The 27,529-nt window shown below is 42.1% G+C and overlaps 1 protein-coding gene across 1 annotated transcript; it reads right to left on the bottom strand.

The window, feature by feature from the left end:
* Window positions 1-4,358: 4,358 nt before the first annotated feature.
* On the bottom strand, window positions 4,359-27,325 carry MSL2 (MSL complex subunit 2). Its single transcript, XM_077349212.1, has 2 exons — window positions 26,598-27,325; window positions 4,359-9,028 (listed from the first exon to the last, which is right to left on the bottom strand). Exons 1-2 carry the CDS (start codon window positions 26,740-26,742, stop codon window positions 7,455-7,457), a joined length of 1,719 nt encoding a protein of 572 aa, XP_077205327.1. The 5' UTR covers window positions 26,743-27,325; the 3' UTR covers window positions 4,359-7,454.
* Between the last annotated feature and the right edge of the window lie 204 nt (window positions 27,326-27,529).

Genomic DNA, 27,529 nt, shown 5'->3' with positions numbered 1-27,529 from the left:
CAAGAAATGTTTTAAGAATTTGCGTCCTGTGCTCTCAACAAGAAAAGTGTGAAGCTGTTAAAACAATAAAATGCATTAACAATTGAAATATAAAAATATTAACCTTAATTTTGGAGGAAAGCTTCCTACATGAAGCATTCAGAAGACTTAATACAGCACTTGGAAATGTTTAGTGGGTTTTAGTGCAGTAGAGCTGCCCAGAATCCTTCTGAATTAAAAGAGCTTCCCGATTACTTACATTAGTGTTTCTCATTCTGCAAGTCTTCATGTTGCTTGCCCAGTTGACCTGGGCAACCGACAGTATTACTGCTATGCATAGGCCGCATTACCTTAATTAGGCCTGATTACCGAATATGCCTCTCCTTTACCTTAAAATGGTAGGCATTCTAGTGCCAGTACAGAAAACATGAATGGGGACTATGACTTGAATAAAGGTGCAACTGACTCTAAATTTGTTCGGCTGTTTCAGACCAACACGGCTACCTGCTTGAAAATGTCTTTTATCCTATGCCTTCCAGTTGAGCTGTTTTACTATTAAGAAGGCTGTTAGCATTTTTCACATATTATTTAACAGGTATTGTTTGTAGCTGCTCTGTGAACAAACATAAGAACACAAGATGTATCTAGAATACTTCAAAAATAAAATCAGTCTAACCTGCTGATCTAGATGTCACTATTGAAGAATCAGAACCATAGATGTCTCCTTACTTTCTTCAGTTTCAGATGCTATTGCTTAAAGATATGCTGACCTGCTTGGAAGGGTTCAAGTAAGCACTTTCAGGCTGAGTCAAATGTATTGTAACAGGTTAAATTTAGCTAAGCATTCATAAAACTTGTAATCTTAAAAAAAACCTGATGTTGAGAGATTTAATGTACAAGAAAGACCATTTAATACATGTAACTTATCGAAGCCTGCTTGATGAGATGGCTCCTTCGTTACTAAAAAGGGTACTGGTGCTTCATCCTCTTATGTACAACCGTATTTCTCCATCTCACTGTTTAAAAGTGGCCCATGCTCCGGATTGGCAGCGCTGTCTCTAAAGACCAGTTAGCTATCTCTATTGAACTGGGGTTTTGCAGTTGTTGTTGTTTTTCTTTTCACAAATAAGATTTAGATCAGAGGGGAGGGATTAGGGATATAAATAGTGGTAGGATTGGGATTAGATATCAAGAGAAAAGCTAGAGAAGATAGTCTTGCCTACTACTCCCTTTTGAGGCAGGAAGACTGGCAAGGGTGCCTCCCACCACAAAGGAACAGGAAGCTAAAACAAGTCCCACCTCCCTGAATAAGTGGTGGGAAATATCCTTCTGGCCCAACAGGGAAAACAAATTGCTTTGGTGGGCATGATTATCTATTTGTGCCTGGATCTACACAGGTGATCTTCCCCAAGAGTGGTATCTGCTGCCACTTTGGACCTTCTAATCACATAAAAAACTAAAACCTGATGACAGTGCTGTGGGGCAATACCATTCCTACTTGGATGGAAATATCTTCTATTTTAATTTCACTCTTCATCCAAGGAGATCAGGGGATATATGGATCTCCTTTGCTCCATTTTTTCAACTCAACCAACAACACTCTCAGCAGGTCAGGCTACGAGACCATGACTGGGCCAGGGCTCCCTGGTCTTGCATATAAGCCGACCCGCATATAAGCCGAGGCACCTAATTACACCACAAAATGCTGGAAAAACTAATTGACTCACATATAAGCCAAGGGCCTCTTGTGGCACAGAGTGGTAATGCAGCAGACATGCAGTCTGAAAGCTTTGACCATGAGGCTGGGAATTCAACCCCAGCAGCCAGCTCAAAGTTGACTCAGCCTTCCATCCTTCTGAGGTCAGTAAAATGAGTACCCAGCTTGCTGGGGGGTAAAACGGTAATGACTGGGGAAGGCACTGGCAAACCACCCCGTATTGAGTCTGCCATGAAAACGCTAGAGGGTCAGATATGACTCAGTGCTTGCACAGGGGATACCTTTACCTTTATAAGCCAAGGGTGGTGTTTAGATAGTGGCTTTTTCACCTTTCCTCCCCTCCCCCGTTTTGAGCAGGATTTCCCCCCCTTTTCTTCCCCCCCTCCTCATTCCCTCTGACCCCTCTTGCCTTTATTCCTTCCTCTACGGGCGTTTCCTCCTTTTGCTCTCCGTTCTTCCTCTGAGACAGAGGCTTCAGAGTTTCCTGCAGAATTTCCTGCAATACATGCTAGCCTTGTGCTAGCCTCGCGAAGGCAGGGGGGAGGCGGAAACTGTTCTTCCCCTCCCAGGCATGCTGCGTTTCTGCTGTTTCTGCCTCTGCTTCTTCAGGCAAGTATACTTGTCTCCTGTCTTGTCTGGAAGCTGATTTTTTTAAATACCCGCATATAAGCCGAGGGGGACTTTCAGCTTAAAAAAAGGGCTAAAAAACTCGGCTTATATGCGAGTATATACAGTATTTATACATGGCTGTTCTGCACACTGGGAACTTAAAATAGCTTGCAACTCCCCCCATTTCATCCTAACTGCCACTCTGTGAGGTAGGCTGAATAACTGGCCAACTTGCCTAGTGCTGTTCCATGGTAAAATGGGGATTTAAACCTGGATATCTCATCATTGGCCTGGGGGAGGGGTCAACAGGATAATATATGGTCATATCACCCAATAAACGTTTAAGCAAATTTTAAAAAGATATAAAAATTAACTCCCACCCATTCAGGAAACCCTTACAGGGCCATCAAGAAACCCCAAAGTTTCATGAAACCCTGGTTGAGAAAACCTGCTCTTAAGTAGTACACCAAATTGCAGGCAACACTAAGCAATTTTTGCCATAAACCTACAGAAATAACTGAAGGCTGTTATCTTGCTTTCACTCCTGGTTAATATCTATGTACATCTAAGTATATGCATGTGTTTGAAGACTAGTGTCATCACTATGACAACACTCAGGTCTATTTTCATCCAGTCAGAGAACGGAGATTGTTTCCTTGAACCAGTGTTAGCACACTATAAGGTGAAATAGAATTTATACAATTATGAACAATGACTTCTGATGCATCATGAGAGGCAGGTTCACACACTACCTTGAAAAGGAACACATTTACAGTGTCTTGAATATGCTGATTTTTCATTCAGATAGTGCCTGCAACTATATGTGCACGGCCGTTGGTAACATAATCCTTCCAAAATGTGGCTATTATCCAAGCTTCTGCAACCTGATAGCAAAAAACATTATGAAAAGCCACAAAGTTACAATTTAATATTCATTTATGTCCTGTATTCCTTGCCTGTGTTGTGCTAGCTAGTTACTCATGCCCACAAATGAGCAACATGATGCAATGGGCCAAATCAATGAAGAAGGTATTGAACTGGTCTTTATATTTCCCAGTAAATTAGACTGATGTTAAGTACTGGGACTGGTGCTGTCCTCTCTGCTTCAACTAATCCCTATTCTACTGACAAGAATGCTAGAATATACTATGTTAAGGAGACTAGACTATTCAAAATGAAATTGTATGTTTTATCCACTTTGGTTAGGGTTCATTGCAATTCTAAATGAAACATTTGGAGATTTAACACCTTCTTCCTAAGCAAATGACTGTTATCCATGGTAGCAGGCATGATAAACCAAGGGCACAAGGCTATGAGCAACTTTAAGGAAAAGAATTTGCTTTGTTTCTGGATAGAGCTTTGTGTGCATATACAACTTTTATAATCCCTCTACTTCTCCTTATGTTACAAACCTGCACTAATAACTGAATCTTGAATTAACCATACATAAACCTAGTTCCCTGGGATGATGCTGATTGTAGCTGCTATAAGGATCCCCCCCGTTTCTAAGGACCACTGTTTAGATCTCTGCCTGTTAGTTCAAAGTCCTCACTGTTTTCATGAATGGCAATCATTTCCATAGTGTAGTGCAAACATTAGTGTAGTGCAAACTGAGCCTTCGGGGAGGGCGGTATATAAATCTAAATAAATAAACAAACAAACAAACAAAATTATTTTGTAAACTCAATATAAAGACCAGACAGTTGATGCAAGTGGTGGCTGCCTGATCGAAAAGCACTTCTCATGTACTTTAAAGAAAATCTCTGTAAACAATGTTTGCATTTGTATAGAAACTGCATTTTAGCAGCCTCAGCATCAGAGGATGGTGAGAGCCTGCAGAAAGGATCACCTTGTTTCTTCTGGCAAAGGAGTAGAGAAAAACGTACTGGACTAAGAAGACTATGACTTTGACAGTGGAAGGAGGCAGTGAAGAGAATGAACCATGTTCCTGCAAAGTTCTTCTCTAGGATTACCTGATTATTACAGCCAGAATAGCATAACAAATTCAAATGCCAAAGGCTAGGGAGATTTCAGACAATCCTCATGACCAGCATTATAAACCCTCCCCACTGCTTTATTAATCTGAATATAAAAATGCAATAAATAAAACATTTTAAAATGTAATTGAAAAGAAAAATTTGCTTCAGAAACAACATATTCAAGAGCATTAAACTGTACCAAAACTTTCTCTGGGTAATTACAAAATGAAATTAAAAAGCTAACATTTATTAATCAGCTCAAATTTTAATACACAGTTTAAGAATGTGGCAGTGCAGAAGGAAACTAGTTTTTAAAACAAACCTGAATTTACCACTAGCAAATACATTAAAGATCTGGAATCTCTAATAAGTGGTTCCAAAGAACATTTTACTTTAATCAGCAGCTACTGAATTGATGTTTTGTGCAGCTGCATAGACATATTAAAACTGAAATTATTCCCATATTATGGGAGGCACACTCATGACATACTGGAGCTCCATAACTGTACTAGCAGCAGCAACCTCAGAAAAAAACTTAACAGTTCAACAGACATTTCTAGATCATACCCAGGCCATGAGAATATCACACCAGGTTTTTGATTGATCGGTCTTCTTACAGATTACCCGGCCACCACCATCAGATTAGCAAGGTTAGAACACTGAAGTAGATAATGGCAGATCCCATTTGGTCCACACAAAATTACATACATATTTAACCAATTATGTTTTAATAGGACATATAAACCTTAAAATTAACCACACAGAATTCAAGAGTCTGGCCTGGCAAAAAGAAAAAAAAAAGACAAGAATACTAAAGAGCATTTTCCATCATTTACTCTCATTATCAAAAATATTTTTCAACTCTTCTTGCAAAACAGAAACAAAAAAGTACATACTGAACACTTACATCACATTCTTCTTCCTATGGCTTTAACCCCTCCCCCACCCTGCCCAACACACAGAAAAGACAGGGGAAAAACAAACCAAAAAGCCAATAAAATGCTATTTGACCACATTCACATAAAATGACACCATGGTACACTACAGAACAAAAGGGAGGCATCATCCAATTGGTGTCCAAAACCTTTTGCTTACTTTGCAGACCAAGTAATCCTCACTATACATGCTTTGTGCCAAATCCAAATGTGTCTAATATCATAATTCACTGGCAACGTCATTCAGATAACAATGAGATGGCAAATGTAAAAGAATTTCAGGAACTGTGACATTGCATCTCTTTAGGTAAGCTAATTAAATAGTGCTGTAAATTAAGATATTATCCTATAGATTACAGGATACTCTGTTCCGTTCTAGTCAGTCCACAGTTTATGCAAGTAATATAGATACTAGACACTACCAAAAAGCAGGATTGATATGAACAGGTATACTTTAAAACTCTTTCTCAATGGTGTAACTGGTATAAAGTTGAAATCCTGCACACAGAACAGGACATGAAGAAGTTGTCTTACGGATCAAGTACAGGAGTACCATTGTGCTGCTGTTGCACACCATTCACTTTCAACCAATGCCATCTTACACATTGCCCTTACAGATCTAGCACTTGGTTCTTTTACAGAGCCCCATAACAAGCAGAAAAGAAACCATACCGGAAGGAGTGGAGAGTCCAGATAAAATGAGAAAATGCAGATCCCATTCTTGAAGGAAAAGAAATGCAAGGGCTTCAAGCTGAAAGTGAATGCCCATATCAGAGCATGCCTGCAACAGCATATCAGGATATGCCATAGTTTAAGCTTCTACTGACAGAAGTGTCTACTCTTTGTGCTTCAGACATGCAGGATTACAACCTAAATTTGTATCAAGAAAGAAAAAGAAAAGACTGGACACAAGTACCAGGCCACTATTCCACAGGCCTGCCTAGAACCAGTCAGAGACGATCGTGTACTACAGAGTGCCTACATGGGAGAAAGGAACTAACTACTGCTTGGTGGAAGGGGGACAGCACCATATAAAATGCACTACCTAATCTCTGAAGATATGGTCCTGTCTTTGCTCAAACTGCAGATATCACTATCCCAATATCGTAATGTCCAAGTACATCTTGGGCATTAGTAGCTTCTGTGAACCAGAAGATTTTAACAGTGCAAACCTGAACAGAGTTAGACTCTTCTAAATGCATGGATTTAGAAGGAAATAACTCTGCTTAAGACTAGCCTGGTACTGCAAAGATAGTAAATGCAATCTAAAAGAATTTATTCTAATATCACTTTGTTAATTTTATGATCTCCAGGTAAGAACGGAACTCCATTTACAATCCCTACTAATGTCAATGAAACATATTTAACAGACTTTGCCTATCGTCTACTCAAATGAAACATGGCTCCCAGATAACTTTGACATGCAGACTAAACTGCTTTTATATCAAAGCCTTCCAATACAAATTATTAATGCTATGGGCATGAAATACAGTAGCGGAGTCCATCTTCAATGAACCATTTTGAGGAGGAGGAGGAGGAGGAAGCTTCATGACAAATGTATTTTATTTTCAAATTGTTATTCATAAGAAAAGGTTGCAGTTGAAATGTTGAAAGTGTCCAGGTTCAAAATTCTTTTGTTTCAAGATTGCACGCTAGCTGGGCAACTGCAGTCATTTTCACTTGAATGCAAAAAGAACTTTTGAACAAATTCAAGCAGAGTTGCTACTTCACCAGTCAAAAAATTATGTGGTATTGAGGGCTGTTTTCTGAAATTCCCCCCCCCCCCAAGACTTCTAGTTCGGTGCAGTTTATGAACAACACTAAGTAACATGGATACATTATAAATTAGCACAACTGTAATGGACTGACTAGAAACCATTTCAGTGTATGTAATCAATCTCTGATTAAGCACAAAGCATGAACTGGTACAACAAGGTCAATATTTTCCAAAGAAGTCAATCTGTATTAAAAATCATTTACATTAGCATTTGATCTGAAACTATGAGGTGCTGTAAGAACTAAAGACAGTTTCAGGGTAACTCCGCAATTACTGTCAAACTATTTCCCAGACACTAACACACAACATAGCAATGAAAAACACTTGATACAAGTGATCTATACGTAGGAGCTCCGGCAAGTTAAACAGAACCATAGCTGCCTTCAAAATTGTAGCAGTCCCCCTACCAAAGGCTGGGGACAGGATGAAAGGGGGGAGAAAGACAAAAGAAGAATGACTCAGCAGTCATATCTCATGTCTATAGCTTCATCCAAGTTCTTCTCATCATTTGTACTGGCAGCTAAAAATGTCGTTACTGGTGACCCTGTCATATTAATTACACTGGTACTTGTGCTGGCATTCCGCACAGCAATGCTTGTCACATTAATGCCCAAAGTAAGCCTAGTCTGCTCCAAGGCTTTTTCTGGCACTGCAAATGCCTCCAGTTTTTTCTCCCCATTAGCCATATATGAGTTTTGGCAGCCACGGCATATGCAGTCTAAGCAGGCTTTCCGGTTTGAGTAGCAAGGACAGCGTTGGCCACGACATGTAAGAACACTTGGATTTTGGGTGGCTCGGCCACATTTACACCCCTTCTTTTCTTGCTGTTTTTTATATACAGTTTTTGTTGGACTTCCTGGCATGACATGGCTGCTGCCTTTTGATTTATCTTTTGTTTTCAGCATTCCTGATTTAGATTTTGGGCGGGATTTCTTGGCAGTATGATCTAGATTCTTCTTCATGCTTTTATTTGATAAGAGTACATTTTTGCCTATTTTAGAAGCAGTGCCTCCATTGGGTACAGTTGCTATAGGCTGTAAAGACATCTTAACTTCCTGTTTCACCATTACTGGAGCTGAGGCTCCCAACGTTGGGCCACAAAGGATACTGGAAATTGGAAGAGGCTGCACCTTTTCGCTGTCACTTTCCGATCGAGATCGCTTTCTATTTAACTTAACTACCTTCGGTGTTGCAGCTGTACATGAAATACCATGAGGCGAAGAACCCAATGACATGTACACATTATGGCTAGGAAGTGGAGGGGAAAGCTGTAAAAAAGGACCATTTGATAAACTGGTTTCCAAACTGTGCTGCAGATTAGGACTGCAGACATCTGTGCTCGTCTCCAAGCTCCGCAGTACTTCCTCAACACTAAGCAAAAGAGGATCACCTGGTTTAATGTCTTCACTGAAACTGCATATGTCTGCACACAAGTCACTAGGGGAAACGGTGTCACAGATAGGCTGCAGACTGCTAGAAATATCTTCAGTTTTCATGTACTGTCCAGGACTACATACATCAATTGAATGTTCATGTTCAGGAGAAGGAATATTTCCTCCAAGTTTATCTGTTGACAGCCCATTACAATTGGGCAATCCATTAATAACAAAACATTTTTCATCTGAGTCGCATGTGCTTTCAGGTACAGAAGAATTATTAATTGGTGTCTCATTAGTATGTTCTGAAGTTGAAGGTGATGAGGAATATGTCAGACACAATGCCAAGCCTTCATCAGATGCTTTTTCTGAGTCTTCATAGTGCGGGGAACCATCTTTGAGCAAAGTCAAAAGATCTGGAGAACTGTCCACGGCTTGTTTAATATCCTGTGCCAATGGTGTTTGTGTTATGTACTCACATAGTTTTTTATAGCAGTTCACTAGAATGCTTAACTGTTTGTTTTCTTCAAACTGCTCATAGTCCTTGCACCAACTACATGACGGTTTCATCATCATTTTCTTGCCTTTACAGGTTTTGCAGACATAATGTTGACATGTAGAGTTTGTGGGTGCAATTGGATCTTGCAGCAGATTTCCTAAGAGGAAAAAAGAAAAGTGTTATAGATACTCAATGGAGACTTGAATTTTAATTAGATCCTTATTATATACTACTAGACTAGATGTTCACTTAATATTGTGAAATACAGTCCATGAAACCACTTTTTATGTCACCTGAATAGATTTTCACAGTTTAAACCAATAGCTTGCCGATCAGTTTAATGTATTGGCTACAGAATATCCACAATACAAAAAGAACAAAGTTGGAGTCCAGTGGCACCTTTAAGACCACAAAGTTTTATTTAAGGCATAAGTTTTCACCTGCTTGCATACTTTGTCAGATACAGTGAAACAGAATATCCTCAACCATTACATGTAAGTAGAAAGAAGGTGGGGAGTTTGCCAGGAAGGGCCAGCTAGAAGTAGGATGCATAAGAACCAGAGCAACAATAGTAGGGATTGGATTAAGGCAGTTATCAAGATTGGTGAATGGCTGTAAATTAGCATACAAACAGACTGGGAAATCAGTCTGAGTTCAGTGGCAACTCCAAGGTCAACAAAGTTCAATTCTGGCTACCAGCAGGAACTGAGAAACAAGGCTTGTGCAGATGCACACTTCTTCAGGTACAGTGAAATGAGGGTTAATTGCCAGAAGGAGCTAATTAGAGCAAAGATGCATAAGTAACCAAACAATAAACACAGCTAGTAAAATACTAAGACATGTAATAAGCAGCAAATTGGCACACAGATGATAAAGTCCAGTCCCCCCCCCCCAAAAGAAGAAGAAAAAGAAGAAAGCGAAAACATAGAAGAATAAGAATAAGATGATGGCGAAGAGTTGGTTCTTATATGCCACTTTTCTCTACCCAAAAGAGCCTCAAAGCAGCTTACAGTCGTCTTCCCTTTCCTCTCCCCACAACAGACACCCTGTGAGGTGGGTGAGGCTGAGAGAGCCCTGATATCACTGCTCGGTCAGAACAGTTTTATCAGTGCTGTGGTGAGCCCAAGGTCACCCAGCTGGCCGCACCTGGGAGAGTGCAGAATCAAACCCGGCATGCCAGATTAGAAGTCCGCACTCCTAATCACTACACCAAACTGGCTGTACACTACATGACACCAAAAAGACCAACAAGTTCAGTTTCTGGGTATAGCTGATGCTGCCCTATGGATTTTTCCATTGTCGTAGCAAAGCTTTGATTTTTCTTTATTGGTTTCGAGTGAGTGGAGCTAAGCCACAAGCCTTCTACCTGAGCAGAGCGCTATCCAAAACTGGAATGCCAGTCCTTGGTCACCCAGAGGAGGCCACCCAATTAATTTAAATCTGAATTGCCCTACCTGAGCAGGCAGAAGCAGGCAGAACTATTATAACTATCTTCGGATGACTTCCACCACTAAAGTAGAACTAAGTGACTCATTATATAATAGTTGAGAATATTCTGTTTCACTGTATCTGACGAAGTCTACATGCACAAAAGCTTAAACCTTGAAAAAACTTTGTTGGTCTTAAGGTTGCTACTGGATTCACACTTTGTTCTACTGCTTCAGACGGACATGGCTGCCCACCTGAATCTATCACAATGTAGTTTTTCATGCTGTTACCAATACTGCAAGGTTCGGGAAATTCGGTTACTACAGAAACAGCTGAAACAATTGCAATGATCACCACCTGAAATTGATTCAAGTCCTTCCCATGTGTTCTAGTATTTGTACTAAGCACATTATAAATAAATTTATCCCAGCAAGTCCGAACTCTACAGTGAGGTAAAAATATATTAATTCAACAAATAAGTCTTTTTTAAGTATAGTCATGCTGCAGCAACATATTTTCACTATAAAATTTAATGTACTTAAACGAAGAAGCCTACAACCATATTTTCAAGCAGGAAAGGAAGAAAACATAAGTAAAACAGGAAAAAAGTACTGAAAACATTACATACTACTTTTACCAACACAGATTTATCAGGTTAAAAAAAGCACATTATAAGGAACTAGAAATATAGCCCATGCACTCTGAAATGCAATGGGCGCTAGGAGGTGGCTAGAGTTTGGGAAGAGGGGGGAGAACTCGATCTGTTCTTTGCCTTTCCCCCCGCCCCCCTCCCAGTCGGCTCGGAGGCTTTGGGGAAGGCAAAGGAGCCCGACCACCACGTCTCCAACACAGCGGCTGGGCTCCTTTGCCCTTACCAAAGCCTTTGCCCCCTGGCCCAGGCCCTGGCCCGGCTGCCTACTTGCCATGTCAGCAGGCAGCCGCTAATGGTGGCAGGAGACCCAAGTCAGTGAAGGTAGTGGGTGGGGGAGTCATTCTGGGGCCAAGGGGCCAATTGGCAGCCATCGGTCTGGGGCCAAGGAGCCAATGGGCCCCCTTACCCATCCTGGGCACGGCCCACCCCTACCCCCCTTAGCGCTTTATTTATACAGCTCCCGGAGCGGTTACAGATAGAGGGAAGGGGGGGGGGAATGTCTTTTATGTCTCAGAAAAATGTTTTTTTTAAATATATTCTACAGGCTTTCCAGGGCCTGTATACAAGATGAATTCAAAATAAAGGTATCTGTTATGCATTCAACGGTTTCACTATAGATATAATGCTGAAAAACTATCAAATTGCTCAGTGTATAGCTATAGGCGACTGGAGTCACACCACATTTGCTGAGAATTCCAAAGGGCTCTCCAACTAACAAGAAGGGAAAAAATGGACAGATAGAAATCAAAGACATGCAGAAGTTGCTGGCTGCTTATCACTTTTTCTCTCTCTCCTCAGTGGCTAGGAACAGGGATAACTAGTCATTAAAAAGAGAGCCAGGAAGTCAGCAAGTGTGTATTATTTCTTCCTCCCTCTAGCTTTCTCTGGGTGCTGATGAGGAAGCTCTTTTAATTCTCAGCAGGTAGAGCTATCACATGGTGAATGTAACATGGATCCAATGCAGGCCTTTAATGAAAAGGCACCAAAAACTATTAAGAAAGATTTCTTGTAATAGGAAAAAAGAAATAGGCATGCTTGAAAAACACAGGGGATTAAATGAAGAAACTATGTACAAGGCAAAAAATACTAGAAGGGTCGCTACTTATTTGAACAGTGTTTCAAAGAGAAGACAATGAGAAAAGTTCAGGGAAATGTGGAAAAACAGCTTGCCACCAGTCTACAGATCCTCAGAATTAAGTCAACTGAAACATGTTGCTCTGAGCCACCCATCTGTAGTAGTGTTATAAAATGTCTATAAAAATGGTTGCCAACTTGGGGGTTGGAAAACAGCTGGAGATTTGGGAGTGGAGTCTGAGGAGGGCAGGACTTCAAGAAGGTATAAATGCCATGGAGTCCACCTTTAGCGTTGAGTGCTCCAGTGTGCTTTAGCCACTTCAGCAAGCACCAACACCCGAGGTGGCCAACACAAAGAGTGATAGCGGTGGCGTGTAAGCCAGCGCCTGCGTGCGGAGACCAGCTAGTGTGTTACCACCACCCCTCTGCAGTACTGGCTGTCTCAGGCGTCGGTGCTTGCCGAAGCAGTCGAAACACACTGGAGTACACAACTTTATCCACCTGCCAAAGAGGAACTGATCTTGGTTCTTTTGGAGATCACTGAAATAGTGGGAGATCTCCAGGGGTCATCTGGAGAGTGGCAACCCTAGTTTATGAATATTTCATTGCTCAAGTTTAACACAGAGACCTAGAAACATACAAAACTAAGTGCCATTAGTTGGAATCATAGTTGGAAGTGATCTCCAGGGTCATCTAGTCCAATACCCTGCACAGGAAACTCACGACTACCTGCTCACCCACAATACCCCAATTCCCTGCCCAGTTGATGGTCCCCTAAGCAGAAGATTCATGCAGAACTATCGAAGTGGCAACAGCTATACTGTGTCACAATTGTAAGAGTAGAATATATCAGAAATGTGAACTAGAACATAGGCAAGAGAGAAGGAAAATTGGACACATGCAAAGAAACATCTCCTCTGTTAAGATATGCAACTGAAATTAAGAAAATTGTATTTTCCCAAAAAACATATTAACTGGCAAGGATTGCTAGCACCAGAACATACTTGACAAGAATTCAGGCCTTTCAGCATGGTTTTTTCCCCACTGGTTCTGGACAGTGCTTTGGTTTATCCCCTAATGTCCATGTATATTTTTCTGCCTTTAGTTTTTCCTTTGGTTATCCCTCCCCTTCCCAATTATTTTGAATCCACGTTTACCACAATTTTAAATCAGTTTTTCCCTCATGCATAATGTTTCTGTTGGTTTTTTTTGTCCCATTGATTCCCACCCACATTCAGTTCAATTTATGCTAACTGGACTTTCATTATCATCAACCCCTCCCCTCCCTGCAAACAAGAGTGGTTTTCATTTTTTTTAAGGACCTAAAATATTGATGTAGTGATACAGAGCTGTATTGGTAGTTTAATCATGTCTTCTGAATTCCCAATTTTCATTTTTAAAATTCCTCTAGTTCTTTCCCTTGCAGAGATATACCTATTCCCCCATATTTCTGCATGAGAAAGCACTAGTGACTTTTTAAATGAAATCTGGAAATTCAGAGAACCTGCTTCAACTATTATAAACTATATCAATATATTGATATTATAGGGCCTTTCTTTAAATGGAAAGCTGTGACACCATTAATAACAGACACCTCCCTTTAAAATCCTGATTATTTAAGGCAGTGGTCCCCAACCTTTTTATCACCAGGGACCACTCAACGCCGGGGACCACTCACCGGGGACCACTCAACACCTTTTACTGAGGCCCGGTGGAGGAGTAGTTCACTTCTCTACTCTCAACCACTGCCCTAACGCTCTCTGATCGCTATGGTAATGTTTAAACATCCCTTCAAAATAAGATACAGACACGCCACAACAATGAAGTGAGTTGTAAAGGGCTGGGGGGAATCAAGTAAAGGGCCGGGGGGGGGAGAAGGCGTCCTTCAGGGCCCACCTCCAATTAGTCGAAGGACCACATGTGGTCCGCAGCCCACAGGTTGGGGATCGCTAATTTAAGGCACATATGGGGAAAAATTAACTGACCCCATAACATGACAATGCAGAGTGAGGGCCAACCTGCAGAAGAACCATGCCCAAACTGATTGCAATGCTTGTGGATCAACTGCCAAGAAAATCAAGATTAAATTGAGCATGCAAAAGAGCTCTTAATTTAGGATTAAAGTAGATTAGAATTTAAAGCTTTAAAAGCTTGGTGGATATTCTTTAAATAAAGTAGCCCCCAAACTTTCCTCTCCTTCATGAAAGGCATATTTTTTCACAACGTGCCAATATTCTGCCAACGTGCCAATATTCTGCTTACACACAGGAAGAATAGTGAGCAAACCAACATTATGTTCTGTGATGTGATGGATTTGAGACCCATCACTATGAACTATGCACAAAGAGATGTTGTCTTTAAAGGCAACAGGAAATGAATGAATGGAAATAAAGACATTGAATGGATAGGCAAAGTTGGATGGTAGACAGAGAATAATCACTGGAGCTGGGGAGCGCCTTAGAATTTTATATTTAAAACATTGTATTTGAATTTGTTGTGATCCACCCCAAGCTGCTAGAGAAGGGCAGAATACAAGTATAAATATAAAAATAAAAAACAGATTTCCTATCCCCGTCCAACTGACAGCCTCAGAGTCAAACAAATCAATGGGCATGGCTCCAGGCCCTGTTCTGGGAAGAGACTGCCCTGGTTGCATGGATCTTATGAGCGGTTATGGTTTGCAAAGAAACAAAAGGGGAAAGATGAAGTGTTAGAGATGCCTGAATGGTTCCTTGAGGGGGAGGGGGCAGAATTTGGGGAGATTCTTAGCTAAATGTCTGCTTCAGATGTTTTCTGCCTCTTCCTTTCCTTGCTGAGCTATCTCCCTTGCTACAAAATGTTTCACCTAGTTATTAACTGCAGGTGGAATCTCCTGATTGTTCTCAAATCCTGGGAGGAAGAACTGGCTTGAAAGTTTCAAATGAGCAGCCGTGTTGGTCTGAAGTAGCACAATAAAACAGGAGTGACTGTTAAGTTGCTCCTCTTATGCAGGAACCTGATGGCCATCTGCTTGCTCCTCCGTTTGCAAGCTAGCCTGTCACAGTGCTACGCTATGTAGCTCCTTCACTATCCAAAGGACACAAGGCTCACCTCTGCTCCCTGGAGCAACATTACTGCAGACTAGCTGTTCATGCAGTTAGTCAGAGCTCTCCTACATTCTGGCTTGGGGATAACAATTTTAAGTCACTGTTAGAAAAGGCCACTGTTCCTGAGGCTTCCACTGTGGGCTACTATTACCTCATCTGAGCAGCTACAAGAAGCATGTGCTGCAACAGCAAGCCAAAGAAGCCTAATCAAAATGAGAAAAGGATCTTTTTGTTAGAGAGAGGATTGCAAATAAATAAATAAATAAATAAATAAATAAATAAATAAATAAATGAGCAGAGAAGATGCAGGTAGAAAAAGGAATGCAATTAGAGGGATTTAAGGAAAAATAATGAAGAACAGTTTGAGTATTGATTGTATTGAACTGAAGCTGGAGAACTGATGGCAGACTGACAGAGACAGAAATTGTAATCTATTACTTGCCTCCATGGGACAATGGGAAATGGTGATTAAATGTTCTCCTATTCCAGGGGAGAAGAGAATACATAATCTCTATATTAGAAATGTGATGGTGAAGGGAACCTTCTTCCTAATAAAATATAAGGTGGGAAATTTTTTTTGACCCTGAAGACTTATGTTTTCCCCATCAAACCTGGACATTTTCAGACCACTGAAAAGCCTGCTGGTTCAGACCTAGTCCAGCATCCGATTTCACACAGTGGCCAAGCTATTGCCCTGGAAGGTCAAACTAGGAACAGAGGTCAATGCCTTCCCCACTGTTGGCCCCATTGTACTAGTAGGAAAAGAACATGGAAGTTCCTTTGGCTTCCCAAGGCTATTAGCCTTTGATGGATCAATCCCCCATGAATCCACCCAGCCCTCTTTCACTGCCATCTATACTAGTGGGCATTACTATGGCCACTAGAAGTGATTTCCACAACTGAGCCACCTCATGTCGAAGTCCAGAGTGATAAATTAAATAAAAAGTACTTCCTTTTGTCTAGTACTGAATCTACTGTCCATCAACTTCATCAGCTGCACCCAATTTGTGATATTTGTTCCAACCTGCATCACCTTACACTTACCTAAACAAGACTTAGCATGCAACATTGTTGCTAGGGATGTGCAATTTTTCTCTCAGTATTTTGTCTATTGGACCCCCCCCCCCAAATTTCTGAATCCCCTCCCAAAAATCCAACACTAGTAAAGTGTTTGGATCCAGGATTTTTCAGAAACCCTGAATTAGTTTTAGTCCACTAGGCCAGAAAAAAAATACCGAGGGGAAAAAAGCAGAGCCAAAATCACAAAAAAATAGCTAAGATGTGGCTAAGCCTGGGTTCTCTTGGGCAATCCGGTTTAAATGAGACTGCTCAAAAGAGCTTGCAAAGCAGCCAATCCTGCAGAAAGAACTCTTCCCACAAATGGGGTTCTTTTGGGCAGCCCAGCTGGATTGGATAGATACAAATACACACCTATAATTGTTGCCACTCACCTTCTTTGAGATCTTTCTAGGATCACTTCACAGTAATTTCCACCACTTTGAATAATAATTTAGTATTATCTGCAAAACTGGCCACTACATTCTCTTATTGCTTAACTATTTTATTTACTTAGGAGCCTTCTCTTTTTCTCTTTTGGAATAAGTGAAGATGATTAAGACAAGGTTTTATTCAAAACATGTACTGTGTGGCTAAGAGTGGCAGCTTCTAATCTGGTGAGCTGGGTTTGATTCCCCACTCTTTCACATGCAGCCAGCTGGGTGACCTTGGGCTCATCACAGTTCTGATTATACCGTTCTCACAGAGTAGTCCTGTCAGGACTCTCTCAACTCCACTTACTTCACAGGGAGTCTGTTGTGGGGAGAGGAAGGGAAGGTGATTATAATCTGCTTTGAGACTCCTTTGGGTAATGAAAAGCAGGGTATAAAACCCAACTCTTCTTATTGAGTCTCTCTCAGTGTTCCTCACCAGTGCAACTCTACAGAAGCAGCCAGGGCATCAAAAGTTTAAAAAATTGCGGTGGAGGATTTAAACTCACTCTTTTTTTTTTTAAGATTTTTCTACAAACCCACAGCATCACCCAAGTTTGCAGGAAAAAAATTCTTAGCCTCCATGAAGACATGATCCACCAATTTAGCTATCCGCAGATGGCAACCACATGTAGCTAATACTATCCAGATAGCTCCTGTGCTTGTTAAAAACATTGCTTATTGTTTAAATAGTGAACTGTTTTGTTGACTATTAATATACCATAAAGTGTTAGGTAATTTACAGCTAGAATCAGTATTTTCATTGTTATAAAGTTTAGCTCAGTACCCAGATCTACTATGACTGTATGAAGCTTGTGTTGTTTTGGTTTTTTTAAACCAAGCTTATCTTTACTCCAAACACTTTCTATTTTCAGATTTTGTTTTCTCCTTCCTCTCATATGGCCAAAACTAAGATCCATGTGCAACCGTAGCATATGGTGCAGCAGCATGCAGCTCTCTCTCTCAAGTATTAAGTATAAAATTTTGTTTCTGGGAAACAACAGTCCACTCCTGGATAGAGTTACTCCAATCTAAATTCATTTATTTCAATAAACATGCCAATAGTACAACTTTACATGCTAAGTTATAAATGATACATTTAAGTTGGTAAAGCAGTAAAATAGGTTCCCATCCCATTTTCATTTTTCTCACATCTTCAACATTTCTAGATATTTTACATCTCTCTAGTAGAAAACTGAACAAAAGTTTCACAACCCAGAGAAATGTGACTATAAAGGAAGTGAGCAGCCTCACCAGCATTCACCATTTATAAAAATAATAATAATGGCTAGATGATGACTTATGCTCCTTGAACCGAAGTACATAGGTTTATTCCAAAAATGATTTCCCCCAAGGACACTCACTGGGGTTTATTATGAAGTTTTAAGAAAACTGCTATAGTGAGGAAAAGGCCAGAAAGATGTACTGAGGATTTTATTTACATCACGATAATGCACTTGCTCATTCATCAAGAATGACAAGGGCTGTACTATGAGAATTTAATTCAGAAACCATGTCCCATCCACCCTAAAACTTGAGCTTGCCCCTTCAGACTTCTTTTTGTTCTCAAAACTTAAAGAACATTAAAAAGAACATAATTTGAGTCCCTCAAGGACGCCAAATCTGCTGTCTTGACATGGTGTAAATTGAAGAGTGCAGGGAAGGGTTAGTGAGATGGAAACAACCATTTTTTTACTAATCAAAAAAGGTCTTTGTGGGTGTTTCCTACCACCTGGAAAGGGAAACAGAACACAATTCTTCATCTTCTATCTCCCGTGCTTGGAGGCACCCATCTTCACTCTTGGAATTCCAAAGCCAAATGTGATACTATTAACAGTACCTCACAAATGTTTAAAAATGAGCGCTCAACCATACGTAATGGTATAGTAACGGAAACAGGAAGGAACAGTAGATATAACAAGTGTTCTATTCATAAACAGACTTAAAGCAATGTAGACATTAACCAACAGTAAGCTATCTACTAGAAACTGTTCTACTTTAAAAAATCAAGCCTGAACATGTGTATATACAGCCACACACACAGTATTATAATATGAATACAGAGATGAAATGAATGCTGATGACATGAAGGGTGGAACAAAATATCCTCCTGGTCTCAGAGGAGAAAGACCCTTTGCAGTGAATTACCAGTGGTTGTTCTTTCTGTTTCAGGAGGACATCTTAATGGAACTTACAAGAACAGTTCTCAGGTTTAAGGTGGGCAAATGCCATCAGAGTCCACCACATGCTGCAGGACTCTGCAGTCAAAGACCACATCTGCTGTGTCAATTTTGTAGTGTTTCATGACGATTGACTGGGACAACCACATGGCTGCCTTGCACATCTCCTTTACAGAGGTCCTGCTAGTGAAGGCAGCATTAGTAGCCAAACGCCTGACAGAATGGGCTATAACACCTGTTGGAACAATAATTCCCTGGGACTTGTATCTTCAATGATATAAGAATATATAGACATCTACTTATAGCTGCCCTATAGGTGTGCCTGTGTTAAGTGGAGAGATTAAGATGAACAGACTCTCTGATTTCCTAACATGTTCTAATCTAGAAATGTACACCTTTAGAACCCATTGTACCAACTATGTTCTCTCGTGCTGAGCATGAAGGGGACAAGTAGGCAAATTTAACTCCTTAGAAAGGTAGAACCTAGAAACAGATTTTGGCCTGCAGGATGAGTCCATGAAGAGAACACCCTATCCTTATTAAATATACACAGATTGGAATGTATAAACAGGGCTCCCAACTCTGAACCCCCACGGGCCAATATTATGGCCACTAGAAACAGTGTCTTCATTCCGAGCAAGATCAGAAGTATTTCCCTAATAAAAGATTCAAATGAGGCCCTCACCAATATCATCAATACAGATTCCAAGCCAGGAACCTGTAAGATGTGGGTGACTCCAAAGAGGCTGCCCCTGTCAGGAATCTGAGGATATGTGGATGACGAGTCCTACCATTCAGGACAGGACTGTGGACAGTGCTGCTACCTGCCTGCATAAGGTTGCTGATCATAGTTTCCTCTGAATTCCTTCTTGCAAAAATTCTAGGATACTTTAAATCCTTGGTGCCATGCGAGGCTACAAGAACATCTTATCACACACTTATGAGGGCATATGAGATGGCGGTGAAAGTGGCAAAACGTGATTTCTTTGCCACGGAAATCGCGTCCGCAAGCTCTCGCCCAGCCCAATTATTTAGGGTAGTTCAGTCCCTTACCGCTCTCGAGGGAGGGCGCCAAAACATTAGGAAATTGGATCTCAGCTGTGAGGCATTAGCAAGCTATTTTGTGGATAAAGTCCTGTCGCTCCGCAGTGACCTTCCTGCGACACTTGTTACAGTAAATGAACTGGAGGCCCGTTGGCCATCCTTGGAGGTAACGTTTTATGGCTTCAGGCAGCTCTCTTTAACCGAAGTGGTCAGGCTCCTGGGGAAGGTGAGGGCTACCACTTGCCCCCTTGATCCCTGTCCATCTTGGCTCCTCAAAGAGGGGGGCTAGTGGATAGGAGAGCAGCTCTTGGATATCGTTAACTGCTCCCTACAATCTGGGGAGTTCACGGAGCTGCTTAAGGGGGCGGTGGTTTGTTCTCTCCTTAAAAAAACATCACTGGACCTGCGGGACCCAGCCAGCTGCTAACCAGTTTCGCACTTAGCGTTTCTGGGGAAGGTGGTTGAAAGGGCCGCAGCAGACCAGCTCCTGGCATTCCTGGAGGAAACTTCGGCACTCGACCCATACCAGTCTGGCTTCCGTCCTGGCCATGGGGTAGAGACGGTATTGGTCGCCCTGATGGATGATCTCTGATGCCAGTTGGATTGGGGCGGTATAGCCGTGCTGGTTCTATTAGATCTGTCGGCCACATTTGATGTGGTCGACCATGAATTGCTGGCGTGCTGCCTCGTTGGAATAGGGACAGGGATATGGGACACAGCCTTGAGCTGGATATGCTCCTTTCTCCTAAACCGGACCCAGAGGGTAGCAGTGGGGGAGGAGTTGTCGGGTCCTGTTTGGCTCCTTTGTGGGGTCCCTCAGGGCTCCATTCTTTCCCCTATGTTGTTCAACATCTTCATGCACTCTCTGGCCCAACTGGTGGAGAGTTATGGCTCCAATGAAGCCACTCTTTCCACACTATTAGTTTATTCTCATAACATTGTGATTGATTACACTATATAGGAGAGCACATGCTAAATGGGTAAAATGTAACCTTACTCAATTACTTCCCAGCAGCAAGTATAGCTAGAAGCACTCTGACTTCCCCCATGAAATGGTGAAATCTTAATATGTTAGACCAAAACTGGCAACAAGTTTGCCATTTCTAGTGCGATCCAAGTAGGAGCTCCCTCAGTCACATATCTTCAAAAATTAAAAAGCATGATAGCCACTCACCATGGAACATTTATTACCCATCCTTCTGCTAAGTGAAGTCTGTTCACTTGTAAGCATGTATTTCACTTGTAATACATGTAAGCATGTATTTCCACATGTACCCCGTAAGTATTTTGTAAAGTCAAATATTATAAATATTAAATTTCAATGTATTATGAGGATTATTGAACACCTGATAGAATAGAAATGTGGTCAAATGCAGAGACTGCATTTTCTGTTATCAAATTAAGTCTAATATCTGTTGGCAAACAATACAAATTTACTATTTGAATCTAGGAGCCAGCCCCAGAATTTGGAAGGCATATTATTATAACTATAATACAAATAAGATAGCATATAGATATTCTCAGATAACTTGCTAACTATTATAGGTTCCAAGATTAAAAACAAAAACGGTGCAGGTATGGCTCTGTTCTTTTCCTCCTAATCATCATCATCAGTACTATATAAGATGCAGGTATAACTGTTCCCACCCAAATGAGCCAAAGTTCTGTGTGTGAGAGACAGTAGCTCTCTGTTTTTCTAGTACTATGGAAGCCAGCAGCAACAAGCAGAGGGATCCAATTTGTACCCTTTGTACAGGGGGGACAGCTGCCATTTTTTCTAACCTGTGCATCTAATCTTGCATTTCCTCACTTTCTTTTCTCCTAATCTTCAAGTTGTGAATGGAACATCATCACAATCCTGTCACTGTGAGCAACCTTCACAGAAAGAGAGAGGTTGAAGAGGGGGCTATAAAGCTGGTCAGGATCTCCACAGATCACTCCATCATTTCTGCAACTTGCCAGAGAATCACAGCCCTGAAGAGAGCCCCCACCTGTCTCAACTTTTCACCCCTCACACTGTATACTGCAGCCTGAAACACAGCTGCATTGCCAGCTCCTACAAACTGTCTCTAACTTCACTCTTGAACTGGACTGTCTTTGCTGTGCACCATATAATAGCTACAGTAGCTTGTGGGCAACATGACCTTCACATTTTTGCAACAGGCACAAAAATGTGTATGGTCATTATGCTGATCATTGTTCCTGGCCCTCCGCTATAGGAATCCGCATCTCTGCACTGGTCTCCTCCACCGGCTCTTGCGCCACCGCTTTTCATCAGCTTTTAGAGACCTCCTTTGCCTTACCAGTATACATGAATCCAAGCAGGCTTTGAGGAGGGGGGCTTTAGAGCACCAGATATCAGAAGCAAATTTTAAATCACAGTTTTGATCTGGAACCCAGATTTGCCAAGGACATTTCTACTGCCATGTTCAGAATTAATATTTTGTTTGCCAATATTTGGTATATCTGAGAACACTGGGCATATTTTTAGTGCCATCTACACACTACTGACACCCAGGTCTTCTTTCCTTTATGCAACTCTCAACATTGTTCAGATTGTATAAAGTCCACTCTTCAATCCAGTGCATCTTCAGGTTAAAGATCTCTACCAGCAGAGTTGGAAAACGGTTCTTTCTGAAGCTATAATTGTGAACTACTGCTAGGCAGTCCAGAAACACTGTTAGATGAACCATAATCTTTGCACAAAGAAACCAAAATGTGACCTTGGAGCCAAACTAGATGTTACTTTTGCAAGCCTTTTCACATGTTCTCCTTAGCCATACAGTGGCTGTGGGGAATTACTTCTAAAAGGAGAGAGACAGAGGGAGAGAGGTCCCAAAAGGGCTTAACCCTGCACTTCAGGTGTTTCATAAAACCATGCAGGGGTGGTTATTTCACCAGTTTCACTGCTCCATGTGCACTTACTGTCCCCATGGAACAGCAAAATCAGAAAAAATAGCCCCCTAGCATAAAAAAAAAATACTGGCGGGAGGAGCCGTTCCTCCCCCTGTGGCACTGCTCCAAGCTGCTTTATTTTTTAAAGAAGTATTTCCCTGCAGCCACTCTGGGGAACACGTGAAAACACATGGCAAAACTAATCCCACTCTTTCACATACATACTTGACAATACCTTCACAACATCAAAACTGATTACCACAGTGTACATTAACTTGGCTGTCAAGACTACTGGGAGTAAGTATCTCTTTTCTCAAGAGCAAAAGATACCTACTAGCAAACTACAGTGTACTTTGAAATGAAACCGCAATGTGTAAACAACTTTTCAAATTCTTCAAATATTTAATTCAAATAGAGAGCCCTAAAAGAGAAGTCCAGATGCTTTTAAAAATTTAAAAATCCATCACACTTTGCTTTCAAATCTGGCTTCACAATCAAACACCACAGTAAAAAGTTAATATAAAAAGCAGAGAAAATGTTGGTTTCAATATTTGAGATTAAGAGGGGGAAAATGTATACATACTAACAATGTAATAGCAAATTTGAGGTTGAAAAAGAGTAAACAGTTGTCTGAGCAGCTGCTGAAAGACTGCTGAACGTCTAAGCTTGAAAAATCAAATCAAACTGACTCCTGACACAGTTTTCTGCATGCTTCATTCTAATCATCCAGGCTTCCAGGCTAACTGCAATACTTCAGATCCATCACTTTATTCTTTATTTAATTTATTCACTGTGCCATATGTGATACAGATTCTTCAATATGCCCCACAGGGCTCTATGCTCTGCGGCCTCAGAGAAGCGCGCCTAGCCTCAACCAGGGCCAGGGCTTTCTCTGTCCTGGCCCTTACCTGGTGGAATGAGCTCCCGGGTGAGCTGCAGGCCCTGCGGGAGCTGTCAGCGTTCCACAGGGCCTGTAAAACGGAGCTCTTCCGCCAGGTCTATGGTTAAGGCTGGGATTGGCGAGGGAGAACATTGCCGCCCTGGGCGTTTGAAGTAGTCATCATTACCCTCCATCCCCCAATGCCCTTGTTCGGGTAGGGGAGAGTGGTATTTTCTGCCGTGTTGGGTATTTTTATAGTCTTTTAACGGGGGTTTTAACAGGGGATTTTAAGACTATTGTTACCCGCCTCGAGCCTGTAGGGAGTGGCGGGAAATAAATCAAATAACAATAACAAAAACAATAATAATAATAGTAATAATAATAGTAATAATGATGATGATGATGATGTGGCAAGGTTTTAGTTGTATAGTGAAATATTTTCAATGCACCAAAAACATACAACCACTCCTACAATTCATTCACATTACAAAAAAGCCAAGGAAATGGCTGAAGAGGAAACTTATTAGAAGTGTCTGCTTCAGATGGAGAAAACAATACCTAACTGCTCCTCACTATCAACAGAAAGAGGTGTCAATAAGGGAGGGCAGTAGCATCAGAGAATCCTTTTCTTAATGCGGCTTGATGTCCTGTTCACTACCAGTACTGTGCAAAAGAACCCATGCACCATAGTTTCTTGTTCCTGCAGACCTCACAGCTCCTTGCTAGTCACATAGTAATTTTCATCACAAAACATGCATATTTAAACATTAAGATGCATTTATCAACATGATATATCAAAAACAAAGAGAGGGGTCTCAGAAACTGAAAATATAGTGTGAGTTACAAAGTTGACAGATACATCAATAATTTCTCACCGGGGGGGGGGGGAACCCACTAGTAGAGTACTCTTGACCTACTAAAGTTCCATATTATCTGCTTTTTGAGAGTATACTAACCAAAGATGTTTCAATCACACATTTTACCAGTTAATTTAGGTATGTATTTAAATAACATTTGTGTCTCATCTATTTTAACTTCTTTCCATTTCAAAAGTTGACCTTGAACAGGGGAATAGTAATCTTCAAAATGCTAAAAACAACTAAATAAGCAGCTTTAAAGTATATGAATGCTACAAAAGTTAAACTTATCAAATAATCCTGGAAATATATCTCGGGTGAATTAAAAAAAAACAATAATCATGATAATATAGACTATTGGAAAGAATTCAAATGTGTAAGCCATGATCCAGCTAAATCAAAACAAAAGTTCAGACTAAATATTTAATATACTAAACAATAATATTGTGTAATTTAGGAACCACTGGACTTCTGGTTTATTTCACTTCAGCAGACTGACATGGTTACTGCTCTACAGCCAGCTTCAGGCCTACCAACTTCAGTAAGCTGTAAAGATGACAAAATCAACTCATACTGAAAGAGGTTACTAAGTGATAGCAGTTAGTAAGTTGTCCTACAATAGTTATAAAATAAAACTTGCTTTTGGAAAAGTCCACAGGCCTTTAAGATATTACTTTTTACAATTCAATTCAGACCAATTATCTTTATCTAGACTCATCTAGATAGAAAAATAATTAAAATCTAAGCTATGATGTCAAGCTTGCTAACCTCTATGCTGGAGTTGGCATAATATAGTACCTAATAACACAGTAGACATGCCACAATCTTGCAGTTAAGCCATGCATCCGCAATACAGGAAGAATTAAAAAAAAAAAAACCTTAAACACTGCCCTAATTTATGTTCTTGCATTACATAAAATGTAGTCATCTGGAACTGTTAAACTAACTTGAAGCACATTAAAATGATGGAGGGCGTTGGGTCACAGCAGTACCAAAATATGGGTGTGTTTACCTCCATATTATTTTGGTCCAGCAGGTATACAATTAAGGGGTAGGCAGTATTTGAGTTCTCTGTTTCAAATAGCAACATGTCTGGAGCTAGCCTGACTTAATAAGCTTCAGGAAGTTTATCTTAAATTGAACCTTTCAAATCAATTATTCCCCCTCCCCCTTTTAAAGCAAGAAAGTCCCTGGCTTATCCAGCACCTCTTCCTACTTCTCTTTTGAGCAACCAACTTCAGCCTTTCACACTCTCTTCCAATTTTTAGAAGCTTTACATTTCAGAGTCCACTCATGCAAACATCTTCATAATGAGGGAATGGGGGGGGGGGTCCACACTGCTACTATACTTAATTCTACATGCTATGTGCATTTTTAAAAGTGTGACCACAAGCAATTTCTCACAATAGGGATTGGTCACCACAGTAATTAAGAGTCTGTCACACGAGTCCTTAATGATCTGACTGTCAAAACAAAGAGAACAACATCATTACAGAGTTATCTTCTTTCACTATGTCTGTCAAGGACAGGACACTTCCCCCAACTTTCTATTATTGGCTGCTACACCTTCTCCAAACCAGCAAACTTTATTTACGGAAACACCTCCAACCTTTGCTATGCATCAATCCTAAGCTCCTGTCCTGAATAATTGGCAAAACATTGTAAAATACCTAGGGCATCAGACCTGTGCATAATCCTACACAACTGGAAATTCACAATGGCAAAAGTTCTTAAAAGCCAGTCTTCCAGGAGACATTTAAACTAGGTCTCCAAGAGAAGTTTGAGTCGAGCTTTTCGTTCTTCTTCCATAGCCGTGTTTACAGACAACGTGACATGTGCCGAATTTGTTCAAACAGCCAAGAGACTCCTTCGCGGAGCACTTTTCAAAAGGAGGGCGGGTGAAAAGGGGGGGAAAGTTTCAAACTCCCCGGAGGAAGCGGCGAGCCTTTCGGGGCGTGCGCCTCTCCGATGGCAAGGTCTACCCCAGAGGCGGGAGGCTTTGCTCCCTGCCCATTTCAGTGGGTGTAACGAGCGAGACGAGACGAGAGCAGAGCAGAGGGACTGGCGAACCGACGGGCGGCGGGAGGAGGAGGAGGGTGCCGGCTCGCCCGCGGCCCAGAACAATAGAAAGCGCCTCACTCACCGCACACACAGCAAGAGAGCGATTGCCGGAAGTAGGGCAGCAGCTTGCCGATCTCGGCCAGGCACTGCGGATCCTCCCCGGGGCTGTAGTTGAGCACCAGGCGACTGGCGGAGATGTACAAGGCTGTGGCATTCACCGGGTTCATCGCAGACGCTGAGGCCGACGGCTCCGGGCTGAGAAGAAAGCGCGGCTCCGCGCCCGGGCAGGGCAGGCCGAGGGGCGGCTGCACTCCTAGCCCCGCATCGAGGCGCCGTCACAGCCAGGGCCGGGGCCTGCTCTCCCTCCCCCTTCCCAGCCCTCCCCGCCGCAGCTCCTCTCCGCGGCGGCGGCGGCCCGAGCGGCTAAGCCAGGCGGCGGGCCATGCCGGCCTCACTCCCTCGCCCTCCCGAGGCGGCTCAGGCGGAGGGAGGGCCCCGCATGGGAAGAGGGGGGCGGCGGCAGGATCCGCGAACCCAGCACAGGGCGACGGCCCGGGCCCGGCTTCGGTAGGGGCGGGGGGGAGGTGGCTACGCCCGGACTTTTAGCGCGGCCGCATCACCGCGCGGCGCCCGGGGCCTCTTCCGCGGGGCCAACAGCCTCCCCCCCTCCGCGCAGGAATCGGCCACCGCACGCCCAGCCCCAATGTCAATAGCAACCGTTAGATCCAACCGTCACTGCGCAGCCATCGCCGCGGTCGCCTCGGCTCGCCAGTGCGCATGCGCGGCCATTCCCATCTCCCTCTCTCTTACTCTCCCCCCCCCCCACCCTATCACACCCACCCCCTTCGCGTTTCGTTAAGCACCCAAGTCGCCTCTCCCGAGAGAGTGAAAGAGCGCGCGCAGGGCGGGGCTCTGGCGGCATGGCGCCCTCTCTAGGCCCAGGCGGCAAGTAATGTTGCTGCGCAGTGTAAACACTTCTTCCGCGGAGCATAAGCCTCGGCGAGGCAGCCTTCG

Source organism: Paroedura picta, chromosome 8, assembly GCF_049243985.1.
Source record: "Paroedura picta isolate Pp20150507F chromosome 8, Ppicta_v3.0, whole genome shotgun sequence".
Classification (NCBI taxonomy): Eukaryota; Metazoa; Chordata; class Lepidosauria; order Squamata; family Gekkonidae; genus Paroedura; species Paroedura picta.
This window is presented reverse-complemented; position numbering and strand designations above follow the sequence as displayed.

Excerpts from the sequence above, each read along its gene's own strand:
- MSL2 (XM_077349212.1), bottom strand. The coding sequence starts at position 26,742 with ATGAACCCGGTGAATGCCACAGCCTTGTACATCTCCGCCAGTCGCCTG. Across the intron at positions 9,029-26,597 it reads GCTCTCTTGCTGTGTGTGCG|GAAATCTGCTGCAAGATCCA; the intron begins GTGAGTGAGGCG and ends TTTTCCTCTTAG.